A 14,022-nucleotide genomic window follows, 5' to 3' on the forward strand; every position below is an offset into this window, starting at 1 on the left:
AAAGAAATATTATAATATTAAAATTTAATTCACTTAATAAATATTATGGCAGGTGTCCATTTTAAATTTTTTAAAAAGTTTTTGTCAAGGGTTTCAAATTTGGTTTCTTGGTTAGATCAGAATCAGCTTTGAAAGACTCCCAAGGTTGGTGTAAAGTAATAGATGATGCTGCTGATTTCTCTGCAAGAACACTAGTCAAAACAGGAATCAAATTTGTGGCATAATATTAAATTATTAAAGGGAATTTGATCCTTGTATCAAAACAATTAATATTTTCTTTCAAGACTTACATTATCAAATTTTAGCCATTTGATATCTGAATGTCAGAATCTTGGGGATTTTGCAGCAGAGATTGCTTTCTTGAAGAAAGTCCAAAGAATACACTGCGAGCTCTGGAGGAAGGAGTGGATATTCTTGATGACTTTCTGTGTGATAAGTTTGTTGATGCTTCTATTCATCAGAGAGTTGCAGGAACTAATAAATTGACAATAATCCTCATGTTTGAGAACAACATTTTAGTAGATAACATTTTGGTGGTACAAAAAATTACATTGAAATAGATAGTTTTAATCTAAAACAATCATAATTTATTAGTTGAGCCTGAGGTTCTTTGTATTGGATCATTGAAGCCTCTAAAATTTGATGCTTGGCTGAAGAAACCAGGTAGAAAAACTATAATTAAATAAAAATCTTATTTGGTTCCAACTGAATAAACCTCATCTCAAACAATTTTGTTGAGTCCTGGAGAACTGAGAGTTCTCCAATAAACTAGCTAATCTGCCTACCGATTAACAATCATTATTTTTATTTAGGGAACACATATGAGAGATTAACAGAGCAAGAGAAAGCAGAAAGATTCCAGCACAGATTACAAGTTAGTACACTATGGATATTCAATAAATTTTTGTTTCCTAAGGATTGTTTTTTACCTTTATTCATTATCTAGATTTTACCTGGAATCCAGAAATATGTCCATTCTGTGGGCACTTGTAATGGGGATTCAGGTAAGTAGCTTCATAGGTAGTTGATACTAATACACAATCTTATCCAAAAATATGAAGTTAAGACTTTGCCAACAACATAACCATTTCATGGAACTTAACATAGAGTCGAATACAGGATGGTTTCAAGCTATAATATTTTGTTTACTCTCTCCCTTCAAAATTTAGGGTACAATTACTATGGGTGCAAAAATTTATCATTAATTGGACAGAATATTGGATTGATGATTATGTAGGTAGAAAAATTTACCATAAATATTCAATTTAAAAGATATGACTGCAAAAGGGATAAAAAACATAGTTTATTTAATTTAAAAGGTTGATACTAGGAAAGCGGTCTAAATATTAACTAATTTCAGGTTTTAATATTTGGTTTTAATCTTAATGATTTTAACTAATTTAAGGAGGTCCAGTGTTTGTGGAAGCACCTAATTATGGACCTAAAAGATTTGTTGTTTTAGGTAAATTAAATACCTGCACAATATTTCAAGTGTACCTAAAAATAATAATAAAAACATAATTATAATCATTCTTATAAGTAGTGAGTAGGTACCTATTAAAATATTTTCTAAATAAAGGCTTCATATTAGTGTAAAATTTTCATTGGAATGCATAATCTTAAACCTTTATTACCTTACCCTTACCATCTCAATTCTCCACAGTTGGAGCAAGAGGCTGTAGCAGAGTTCTCCATCCTCGTCTGTCCTGGGCAGCTGTTCTGGCAGTATTCCAAGTCAGCTGTCTGTTCCTAAGGTCATCTCTTATGGTTGACCGCCATGTTTTCTTTGGTCTCCCCCTCCTTCTGGTGCCCAAGGTGGGTTCCCATTCTATGGACTTTTTGGTGAGTCTAGAATCATGCATTCTGAACACGTGGCCAAGTAATTTTAGTCTCCTTGTTTCAAGAGTTTGTTCAATTGTTGATGCATTTGAAATTTTATGTAAATTTATGTTTGAAATAGTTGTAGGCCAGAAGATATTGTGAATCTGTCTTAGACATCTGTTTTGAAAAACTTCGAGTTTATTCAAATCACATTGTGTTATCCTCCAGCATTCAGCACCATAAAGTAATACTGACATAACATTGCTTTTAAATATTTTAAGTTTGGTTTTGCGGGAATATTTAGTAGATCTCCATATTGGTCTTAACATTGAAAAGGCAGTTCTTGCTTTAGCAAGTCTACTTTGTATGTCCTTGCTAGTACCTTCTTCTGTGCTAATTGTAGTTCCAAGGTATGTAAAGGAGTCTACCTTTTCAACAGTTTCATCCCCAATTGTTATGTTACCATTGTTATTTTGGAATTGCATTATCTTGGTCTTATTAACATTTATTTGTAATCCCACAAGCTTAGCAAAATTTTCTAGTCTTGTAGTTTTGATTTGCAAATTTTCTAATGATTCAGCAAGGAGTGCCAAATCATCGGCAAAGTCAAGATCTTCAAGATCATCATCAGATGTTAGTTCAACACCCCGTTTCTGATCTATAGTTTTTCTCATTACCCAATCTATTGTTATCAAAAACAAAATTGGTGATAAGATGCAACCTTGTCTGACTCCTGTGTTGACATTGAACCATTCTGTGAGATCATTTTCACATATAACACTGCATTCATAATTTTCATAAAACAGTTTGATCATTTGGATAATTTTATCAGGTAGGCCATAGGATTTAAGGATTTTCCAAATAGCTGGGCGATGCACAGAATCAAAGGCTTTTTTAAAGTCTACAAAGTTGATGTGTAGTTCTTTGTTCCACTCTAGACATTGTTCAATAATGTTTCTCAATGCCAGAATTTGATCTATGCAGCCTCTACCTTTCCTAAAACCCGCCTGTTCTTCTCTTAACTTGGAATCAATTTCTTCATCTATTCTTATCAATAATATTTTACAAAAGACTTTGCCTGGAACAGAAATAAGAGTTATTCCTCTCCAGTTGTCACACAGGCTGAGATCGCCTTTTTTTGGTATTCTGACTATCATTCCTTTTTGCCAATCATTTGGTATTTCTTCAGAATTCCAAATAAGTTTAAATAATTTATTCAGAAGATCAGCACTTAAATCTGTATCTGCTTGGAGCAGTTCTGCTTGAATGCCATCTACACCTGGAGCTTTGTTTTTCTTCATGCTATCAATGGCATTCTTAATTTCTTGTCTGGTTGGTTCATTGATATCAATATCTAATACAGGTTGGTTAATAAGATCACCAATGTCCTCTTCAGGTTCATTTTGGTTCAAGACTTGTTGAAAGTGTTCTTTCCAACGTTCTGCTACCTCTTTATCATTTGTGATTTTATTTCCATGTCTGTCTTTAATAGGATTGGACTTACTTTGAGATTTGCCTGAAAGTTTCTTGGTGATTTTGTAGAGTTTAGCAGTGTTACCAACTCTAGCTGCTTCCTCTGCTTCATCAGCTAAGTCTGCAGCAAACTTTCTTTTATCTCTTCTAGCGTTTCTCTTAACAGCTTTGTCTTGTCTTTGGTATTCTGTTTCTAGTTCTCTCTTTCTCAACAAATTTTCTTCATTTAATACCTTTTCTCTCATAGTTTTTCTTTCTTCTATAAGATTCCAAGTATCATCAGAGATCCACTCTTTCCTCTCTTTCTTTTTGAAACCAATAACTTCTTCAGCACTTTTCTGATAACATTCTTTTATGTTATTCCAACATGATTCAACAGTTTCTGTTTCATCTAGTACCTGTAGGTTTTGGAATCTGTTTTGGAGGTTTAATTTAAATTCTTGTTTAACAAGTGGATCTTTTAATTTGGTGACATCAAATACTTTGTTTCTTTTATCTTCTGCTGTAGACTTCTTTAGTTTTAAACGAAATTTGCCTAAGACTAAAAAGTGATCACTATTAACATCTGCCCCTCTCCTTACTCTTACATCAAGCAGCGAGCTTCTCCACTTACTGTTTATAGCCATATGATCAATTTGATTTGTATATGACTTGTCTGGGGAGACCCATGTACATTTATGTACATTTGGATGTTGAAAAATAGTTCCACCAATTGTCAGATTATTTCTCATACAGAAATCCAGAAACATTTCACCATTTTCATTTCTTTCTCCTACTCCATGCTTTCCCATACAGCGTTCAGAGCCAAGGTAATCCTGGCCAACTTTGGCATTGAGATCGCCCATAACAACTGTCAGGTCATGTGGATGAGATTTTTCATAGGTTCTTTGAAGCTGGTCATAAAACCTATTCTTATCTTCATCACTTGCTTGGTTGGTAGGAGCATATACTTGTATTAAGGTTACTTTGGTATATTTTGCATTTAGTCTCACAACTAATATTCTGTCACTTACTGGATACCATTCAATTAGTGCTTTGGAGGCAGTTTTGTCAAGTATCATACCAACTCCTCCTTTATTACTTTGAAGAAATAATCATGAAATAGTTTACAATTCCATGATGTAAGGATTGTCTCAATAGCAGGAGTCAAGTTTCATTATTAAAGGAAGCCTGCAAGAAATACCACGCTTTAACTGCTGAAAGACTGCCACAAGTAGACCCAATACCCAAAATTTGAAGCCTTCAGCTTCTATAACAAAAAAGTTCTAGGCATTTTAAAATGACATTTTATGTACAATGAAAATTGGAAAGAATTTTAATGCTAATGTTAGAAATTTTGAAATTAAACTACGTGGTCTAGACACTAAATTATAAGCTTATTTTTGTCATAAATTTAGATTGCCAGTAACTAATTATATTTTTACAATAAAAATACCCATTTTTATAGTCAAAATCATTAAAAAAAATTAAGTTTAACTTGCATTGTACCGAGTGTACTGTAGCCAATCAGAAGGCTGAATCAGCTAAGCAACCAATCACAGCTGAGCTTGTATTAGTTTACCCCTTTTTTTCCGCTATGATTTTCGTTTACAAATGCAATTTAAATCGAATTTTTTTCATAGATTTTGACTATGAAATGTGGTGTTTTTATTATAAAAATGTAATCAGTTACAGGCAATCTAAGTTTCTGACAAAGATAAGGTTATAATTTTGTGTCTAGGCGAAGTAGTTTAATATTGTTTTTTCTTTTATGAGCATTGGAAATCTTTCAAAATATTCATTGTACATAAAATGCTATTTTGAAATGCCTAGAACTTTTTTGTTATTGAAGCTGAAGGCTTCAAATTTTGGGTATTGGGTCTACTTGTGGCAGTCTTTCAGCAGTTAAAGCGTGCTATTTCTTGCAGGCATCCTTTAATTGTTGTCAATCTTGTTTTTAAATTTTATTACACAATTATGAAAAAAAAACAATGTATAAATTTTTATGATAGGATCATAAATGATAAGACAATGGATAATAGATCAGTGTTTGAACAATTATAGCACGTAACAATAAATTAAGATTTTATAAAATTCCCCTCATTTTTAAACACAAGGAAAGAAAAAAATCTTTAGGTATCAATATAATATGCTATTTTGCCAAAGTTTTTTGTTAGTTAAAATATTAACTATTTTAAGTAGCATATTAATTGTAATTTGGGTTGGTTATATGCCGTACTACAATTTTATACCAATTCAAAAGTGCCTAATGACTAACAACTAAATTTTTCAAAATGCCTATGATATATAAAAATTCTTTCACGGTTAAAAACATTCAAAATTATTAAACATGCAAATTTCTTTTCCTGTCAATTGATGATGAGCTGTCATTCCATCATTTTTTCTCTTGAGCAAAAAAGATTTTATTCCTTTAAACTTAAATGTTTACAAACATTTTGTTTATCAATCAAAAATAGCCATTTTAATCATCAGAGATATATTTTCTCAAATTATCTTGTTCCGGAACTTTACAAGATATGTAATATGTTCATGATATACAAATAGTTATAAATTACTTGGATGATGCACCAGATTTTTATGTACTCTAATAAAGTGATAATCCCAGCTGGCTAAAATAAAGAAACTCTCGTACCCATCCAATGATCCACCCACTTTATCACATCCCTTTCCTCATTGTGGATGAACGAACAGACAATAAATGAGTTCCTTATTAGAAACTTAAAATGACGACAAATTTTTCCCTGTCATAATATCCACATATATGATATCCATTGTAATTATAAAGGTGTTGTAAGTGGAGGAAGGGGGTTGCTTGGAAATTGTGGAGGTCTTAATAATCCTACACATTATGTCAGGTACATTTATTAAGCCTGGACATCATGTCATTCCTTGTATGTTAGAGTTCAAACCCTGACAGTGTCATACTGAAGATATTAAATATATTAAAGATATTACATAAATGCATGGATCTTAAAGGATAAGACAATGAACGATAAATTAATGTACATCCCCAATGAATATGATGAACATATTACTAAGACTACGATTATTGGTTGAAATATTTGAACACTGTTAGCAAGGAGCCAATCAATCACAGTTAAAGTTTTTGAGGATAAGAAAAGGATAATGCAATTAAAAAAAAACTTTATAGATGATGTTTTCAGAAAAAGGTTTTGTAATCAGAGGTTTTAGGGAAGCTTCACTTCAAGGGAGGACTATATCGGTATAGCGCTTAAACAGATCCTAAGTTACAGACATCCCCATACTTTTATTAGTTATGTATTTTAAAAAATAATTAGAACAAAAAATCTCCAAACCTCTCCAAAAATCTACCAATTTTTAGGGTAAAGAAAATGGTACCGTGGATCCATCAGATTTTGGGGGAGGATATGAAGGATGTTTGTGTAAACACTAGTGATTTCTAGCAATTGAAGGCTTTTAATGTTTATTTATAATGAAAAGAATATGTTAATGTTATTGAAAACTGTAATAAATTCTTTATATAAAATTTCTTAATTCTTATTTAAATCAGGATGACAACATCCATTAAATTGAAGCGTAGAAAACCAGAAAGTCAGACAAACGAACATTAATAAGTATATAGTAACAATAAGAGATATAAGTTTTCCGGAATTTTAATGTAGGGAGTAGATTTGAAATCTGCATCAAATTTTAAGGATTTTTTATAAAATTCGTTTTTTGTATAATTCTTTATCTAAAAGCGAAAATACATTTTAAGTTAATTAATTTTGACCAATAGGATAGGTGGATTTTAAACTACCTGCGCTCTAATTGGTTGAATGATGTACGACATCCAATCAGAGCGCAGATTTTTTAAATCCACCAATCACAGATGCCAAAATTAATTAACTTTATTTGTATTTCCGCTTTTAGATAAAGAATTATACAAAAAACGAATTTTATAAAAAATCCTCAAAATTTGATGCAGATTTCAAATCTACTCCCTACATTACAATTCCGGAAAACTTATATCTCTTAAGTAACAATGCATTCAGTATCTAGAAGCATAAATACAAATACTTTGTATGAAGGATTTCTGTGTAAGTACTCGATTACTTGATTTTTAGTGGTTAAAGGCTTTTAATGTTTAATTTTGATAAAAAAAAACTAAATATTAAATGTTATAAAAATTATAGTAAATTTTTAGCTTAATTGATAATGTTTCGACGGCTTGCTGTCGGACACTGCGTCATACTAGAGAAGTTAAAAACAGTACCTACTGCTGCTATGCTAGGTATATGACATTAAGAATGAGAGGTAAAACTTGGGCAATAGACAGGCGTTACTAATTACCATACGCAGTTTGGTTTTTCAACCAAAAGCGTGCAATGAAACTGTTGTTTTTGGTTGTTTTTTTATTTACCTAATACCCTGGTTGTTTGGGCATAAGGGAGACATTGCCACGTTTCTACGTAAATAGATTGTCTGTTAGGACATACTTCCTTCGCTAATCAGATTAGCTTTGAGTAAAATGGAGAACTTGATCTGTCAAGTGGTTACGAGATCTTATAATTTGATTTTAAATACAGTATACGTTACGAAAAATGACCGGTCTTTAAAATGGTCAAGCCCCCCCTGTAATAAAGTTGTAACCCTATTTTTTGAATGTGTGATCTTTATATACATGTATAATGGTGTTTGTTGCGGTAAATTAGATCAAAGAACATTTTCCGACATTCAGCAGGCTATAAAAGAAGAAATTCAAAATGAAAAAATTCAGACCATTATTTTTTAAAGTAAATTTTACTCAAGCCGAAAAATCACATAGTAAAATTGATTTAAGCATAGGGGTTGTTTCGAGTTTTATCTTCAGCATAAAACTTTGCCTCCGTAGACACCTTACCCGACTTCCTAGCTCTCATACAAGTCATTTGAGCCCAAAAAGTATGTATCAAGACCTCAAAATCTATGATTTTTCGGCTTAACCAAAATTCACTTAAAATACATAAGGGTCTGAATTATTCATTTTGAATATTTTCTTTCATAGCCTGCTGAATGTTGAAAAATATTCTTTGATCTAATTTACAGCAACAAACCCCATTATACATGTATATAAAGATCACACATACAAAAAATAGGGTTATAACTTCATTACAGGGGGTGCTAGACCATTTTAAAAACCGGTCATTTTTCGTAACGTATACTGTATATAGATGTATAGACAACAATAATATAGATGGTTTGATAGATAGATATATAGACATTAGATAGACAGATAGAAATATTGATAGATTAATAAAAAGATAGAAAAATAGATGGATAGACGTACAGACAGACAAATTTTACATAAATAGATAGAAAGGTAGATAGTTAAATTGAAAGATAGAAAGATAAATAGATACACTAACAGACAGACAGTTTTATTGAATAGATAGATAGACATAAAATAGATAAATAGATAGATACTCAAAGATTGGCATGGGAATGTTGCAAAAAATTACAGGGTTTGCCAAAATTTTGTGCAAATTTTTTTTATTATCAAAAAATGTTGACCTTGATTCTCATAAAATATTTATATATGTATACAGGGAGGGAGGGTACATTGGAATGAAAATTAAAATGGTACCCAAAGTTTTGATCTACAGAAGGGGTAATTTGGTTGATCAATTATATAAATTTTTTGGTTATTGTCCCTTTAAATCCCTGAAATATGTATGGCTACAAAGTTGTAAGTAGTGTTCAAGGTGATTTATTTAGGGTTGGTTAGTTATTTTATCCTGTTATATAAAGTAGTGAGGTCTTTTAGTGTGAGGCAGAAGATCTTAACTACTGAACTGATTAGGTAGGCTTCACTTCACATAGCTCCTGCAAGGGTTTCTATTCAGCTTTAAGATTTAAATCTCGGATGGTTTTAAGCTATTTTTCTAGCACCTCTCTGTCTCTTTGAAAACAGGGTCCTTAGAGGTTAGAGGCGTAGCCGCTGGTGATTCAAATAGCATCAACATAAAAAACATAAAATGGGACGACGAAGACAATGGACGATAAATTGAAGTATATGCTCGATAATAATTAACAAAGGTACCACTTTTGAGTTTAAAACTATTGGTTAAAAAGTTTGAAAACTACTAGTTAGTACAAACCTATGAAGATTTAATAAGAGTACCCAAGGTTTTTATCCCAACGAATGAGAAAATACATAACCTTGTAATAATTGTATGTTGCTAAAGTTAGACACTTTGTTACCCAATATTTTACATAAAATTGGCGGTGTTCTCATAGAAAATGTTATTTTTTAATATAGCAAAAATTATTTCAAGTTGATGATTTTTTTGGTGAAGTTTCCCATATAAATTTTCATTTAGAATATGACTTACTTGGTTATTTGATTTGTTGGTCATACCACAAAAAACCCATATATGTATACTTTTATATAAAGAATTCGCGATTTTATTATTAATTTTTAACCACTGAAGTCTGCTTTACAACTCTCTTTGTCTGTTTGACCATGCATGCTTTTTATGACTAACTATTTTTAGATGATGTCATCCTCATTTAAATTAAAGTACAAATATAGATTTATAACCCAGACAACTACCTGGTTTCATTGGGGACCTTTCTAGTCTGCTAGCCAATTGCTTTCTGCTCTTTTGTAGCAACTTGACTGTGGTAATATTTCCAACACTATTGGCTGATATTCAATTAAAAGTCGGCACATGGTCCCCACCCCGTAAACATACAGTTATTTAACCCCCCCCCCCCTCAATTCTTTAACTTTACAATTGTTGTATTCATGTTGGATGAAATATACATTGATCTAAAGGGATAAGACAAATTGATGTACATCCACAAAATTACCCCTCCTGTACATTAAAATTAGCGGTTGAAACGTTTGAACACTCAACTTTATGAATCAACCAATCAAGATTCACTAAAGTCCCCAAAGTTGTTAAGCAAACGAATAAAAAAACGTAATGAAACTTTGGGGAGTAGTGTAATAATCAGCCCATTGTCCCCTCTCTCTGTGTGAAATATAGCTATTTTTAAACATTGTTCTAATTATCTTTATTGTATAAACACCCAAAATGTGCCAAAAAGTCTGTTGAAGCAAAAATAAAATGCAAAGTAAGAATAGCTAGAAAGATAAAATTGCAAAAATACTTTTATCACAACATTGATATAGTTAATAAAACTAAGCTTATATGTTGATGAAAGATGTTCATATGCTTGTCTTCTAAAAGTCCGTCGTTGGGATAGCTTTTATCGTTAATTTAGGCATGTTAGAATTGTCCTTTCGATTTTAAACTTAGATGGATGATTCTTTAACATACATGAAAGTGTTGCAATTTTATGATTATTATCATAAAGTTCGTAGGTCAAACTAAAACGTGTTAATTTATTTCAACTAAAACTTTTTTGAGGATTCCTTAGACAATAATGCACTGTGTTATATGCTAAGCATCTATATAATCAAATCTTAAAATGTAAGTAAGTCTCCAACCCTTCTCATAATTGTAATGGGAATAATGGGAATAATCACTTGATATTTTAAAGTTTTTAGACTTTAAAAAGTTAAAATTCAATATCTTGATACACTCTTAGAATGAATTGAATATTTGAAAGCCCATTACATATGGAATTTCCATCCCTTTTTTGAATTTTGTGAATTTTTTCTTCGCTAAGGATGTCTTAGAAAAGTGGCACTGTAGAATCATTATTTTTTAAAATGGAAGTTTTTTAGATAAAGATAAAAAAGAAATGTTTAATATTCAAAAGTGTTGAAGTTTTCTTCCCAATCAAATAGCCTTAAACCATCTTATAATCTTCGGCTCATGCTTAAAGGTCAATTGTGTTAGACAACTTTTAAGAGAAACACTACAAATATATTTAAGGTTATTCTTGTAAATATTCGGAAAAAGTGTTGCAACTCTATAACAATTTTAAAAAAGTCCGTACGTCTATTTTAAACAAAATGGTCTTTTAGCTGCTATGTTATTAGTATTTTATTTCAATAATTATTAAAGTGACGATCTCTAGAGCGATTAGGAATAATGATAAAAGCGTCATATTTACATTTATGCTTTAAAAATCTTAATACTGCCATGTTTTTAGATTAATACTTAAATTTCTAGAAAATTTCAATTGTAGTTTTAAAGGGTGGTAAAAAGGGGTTGAGATAATGAGGTTAGGTTCAGGAAGGGAGGGGACATTCTACATAAAATTGGTACCCAAAATTTGATAAACACATCCTTTTATTTGTTGTCTTAAAAACTTTACTTACTGTTCATACAAGAACTTTTCAAACAATGATTTTAATTTACTGAAGGGGTTGTTTTGTTTATCATTATATGAATGCTATATATATTTATCGTCCATTGTCTTATCCCTTAAGTTTTAGGGGTTAGGTTAGACAGGGTTGGGTGGGGGTGGGGGGTGGGGGGGGGGTGAGTTAAAAGGATGAAGGGTAATAGAAATCTGAAATATAAATGACGCAAGTGAGTACAAAATATATACGCATATTTTGGTCAATTTTGGTGTTTTTTTAAATATGCAAAATATAATGATAACTATTAAAACAATTTTTAAGTATAACTTTTATCTTATTAGGATAACAATTAAAAAAGAAAAATATTTTTACTATATGCAATTCGTGTTCAAACACCTAATTGAAAAAAAATAATGCAAGATATAGCTTTTATTTTAAGATAGACTCGGGGCAACGCCCCCTAGAAGCCTTTAGGTATTATTAAAGTGGGAGGGGGATAAGTCAACCGCCTTTCTACTTTTTAATTTGAGTTTTAATAAAAAATATTATAAAAAAATTTTAGGTAGGGGTTTTGAAATTGGCGCATTTGTATAAACACCAGTTAATACACAAAAATAAGGGGGGGGGGGAACAAAACAAGTCTTAAAAAATCCGAGATTTCGAACTACTGTCATCGTTAAAAGATGCCCGGGTCAAATTCCTAAACCATGTTTTCTAATAATTTATGCTTAATGGCTCTCATACAAAACGGATAATATTCATCATAAGTAAAATAGTTTAAAGAATTGTCCTATTGAATTTAAACCTTGCAGGAATATACGCTGTAAGAAATCATAGCTACTCTATAACCCCTATAAAAGAATGCCATTTAAAACTGTTGATTAATACTTTTAGATTTAAAATACATCAAATTTAAATTTAGTTTTTATATGTGGTGATTTCTAGGACTATAAGAATTAGGAATTTAATTTATCTCTGCCAAAGATTTTAATACTTTCTCTGGACCAATGTGTAGTATACCTGAAAATTGTAGTTACTGCCTTTTATGAGATATTAAAAGACATACATATTAACATTAAAACAGTCAGATATAAGTAACATTAAAAATCTAACATTTAAACCATTCTAGCCAAAAATAATTGTTCTCATTTTCAAAGGATGGTACAGACAAACGGACGGGCAGACATTGTTTTACTTTGAATTATAGAATGGTTAAATATATTCTGCTTTGTATAAACCCCAATTTAGGCTCAATAATTTTTACGTGAATTATGGAATTTTTAAAGCATTTTATTACATGTTTTGGATCATAAAAAATGATTTTCTTGTAAAAATATTATAATTGGATATCTTATATTGGCTTCTTAAAACCTTAAGTATATGCTGGGAGGGAGAAGACAATGGGCTGTAAATCATATGGTACCCAAAGTTTTAAATGTAAGCACTCCCTAAATCTTGATTGGTTGGTTCAAATTTTCAGTGTCTCAACTCTTAACTAATCATTTTGATCTACAGTAGAAGTAATATTGTTTATTATAATTGGGTATGTCATCAATTTATTATCCATTGTCTTATCCCTTAAGATCGCTGAGTATATATGTTATTGTAAATATTCTCTATGAGTCAGTACGTTTGTTCGTCCTTAAGAACATGACGATATCAAAGTATGTTACATAAAATGGCTGTAGCTTTCTGGTTGCTAAATATTAAATTTTGGTCTTTAAATGTTTTATTGTCTTGTTGATGAGTTTCACTTGCCCTTTATTAAGATACCAGCGGATGCGTGCATTACATCTGGGCGAAAAGGGCCCTAAGGAAGTCTAAACCCATCCCAAATCCTAAATTGATAGATAATGTGGCCTAAAACCATCCTGGAACCTATGTGAAGGTTCCATATAATGCAAAACTCAATAGTTGTCTCGACAGACAAACAAAAACCTTATTCTATTAGGTAGAGTATTAATTTTTTTGTACTGTAGCTTAAGATTTCTATAACTACTGAACCGATTGAGTTCTCCGTATTTGGTATGCTTCACATTTGTCCCGAGGTGGTTTAAGAAATTCTATTTTAATATCTAAGTCTTAGGATGGTTTTATTCTATTTTTGTGTCGTTCTCTAAAATGTCGTATACAAAGCTCCTATATGCTAGGGTCGCACCGCAGGTTACTTTATATAAGAAAATGTTTAAGGCCAAAAACTTAGATTTTTAAATAATTAAAATTTTTATTCTTCAAAATATTAATATGTAGGTAGTATTTTTGTTTTATTGATATATTTTTTTTATTCAGCATTTTACTTTTATGATTTTTATTTTTAGTTATCCTTTTATCTTATGTAAGAAGGCAGCAAAAAGAAGTAAACAAAATTTGGATTTTATTTTTGGAACTTTTTGTCCCAACCAAATGTCAGGGGCAATTAAGGTCAAAAATAAAATACACACAGAAAAAAAAACCAGGGAGGGAGGGGACATTAGATTATAAATTACACTGGTACCCAAAGTTTT

The 14,022-nt window shown here is 31.0% G+C and overlaps 1 protein-coding gene across 1 annotated transcript in view; it reads left to right on the top strand.

The window, feature by feature from the left end:
* LOC145334926 (uncharacterized) overlaps nt 1–6,802 on the top strand; it is a 31,778-nt gene extending 24,976 nt beyond the window's left edge. The window contains exons 15-22 of the mRNA XM_080180558.1: nt 114–201; nt 325–469; nt 593–663; nt 813–874; nt 947–1,004; nt 1,406–1,462; nt 6,080–6,149; nt 6,638–6,802. Coding sequence (XP_080036684.1) covers nt 114–201; nt 325–469; nt 593–663; nt 813–874; nt 947–1,004; nt 1,406–1,462; nt 6,080–6,149; nt 6,638–6,719 — 633 coding nt within the window. The 3' untranslated portion in view covers nt 6,720–6,802. The remainder of the gene's footprint in view (nt 1–113; nt 202–324; nt 470–592; nt 664–812; nt 875–946; nt 1,005–1,405; nt 1,463–6,079; nt 6,150–6,637) is intronic.
* Nucleotides 6,803–14,022: the final 7,220 nt, after the last annotated feature.

The sequence above is a fragment of the Acartia tonsa genome, chromosome 13 (assembly GCF_053477335.1).
Source record: "Acartia tonsa isolate MP-2025a chromosome 13, ASM5347733v1, whole genome shotgun sequence".
In the NCBI taxonomy this organism is placed as follows: domain Eukaryota; kingdom Metazoa; phylum Arthropoda; class Copepoda; order Calanoida; family Acartiidae; genus Acartia; species Acartia tonsa.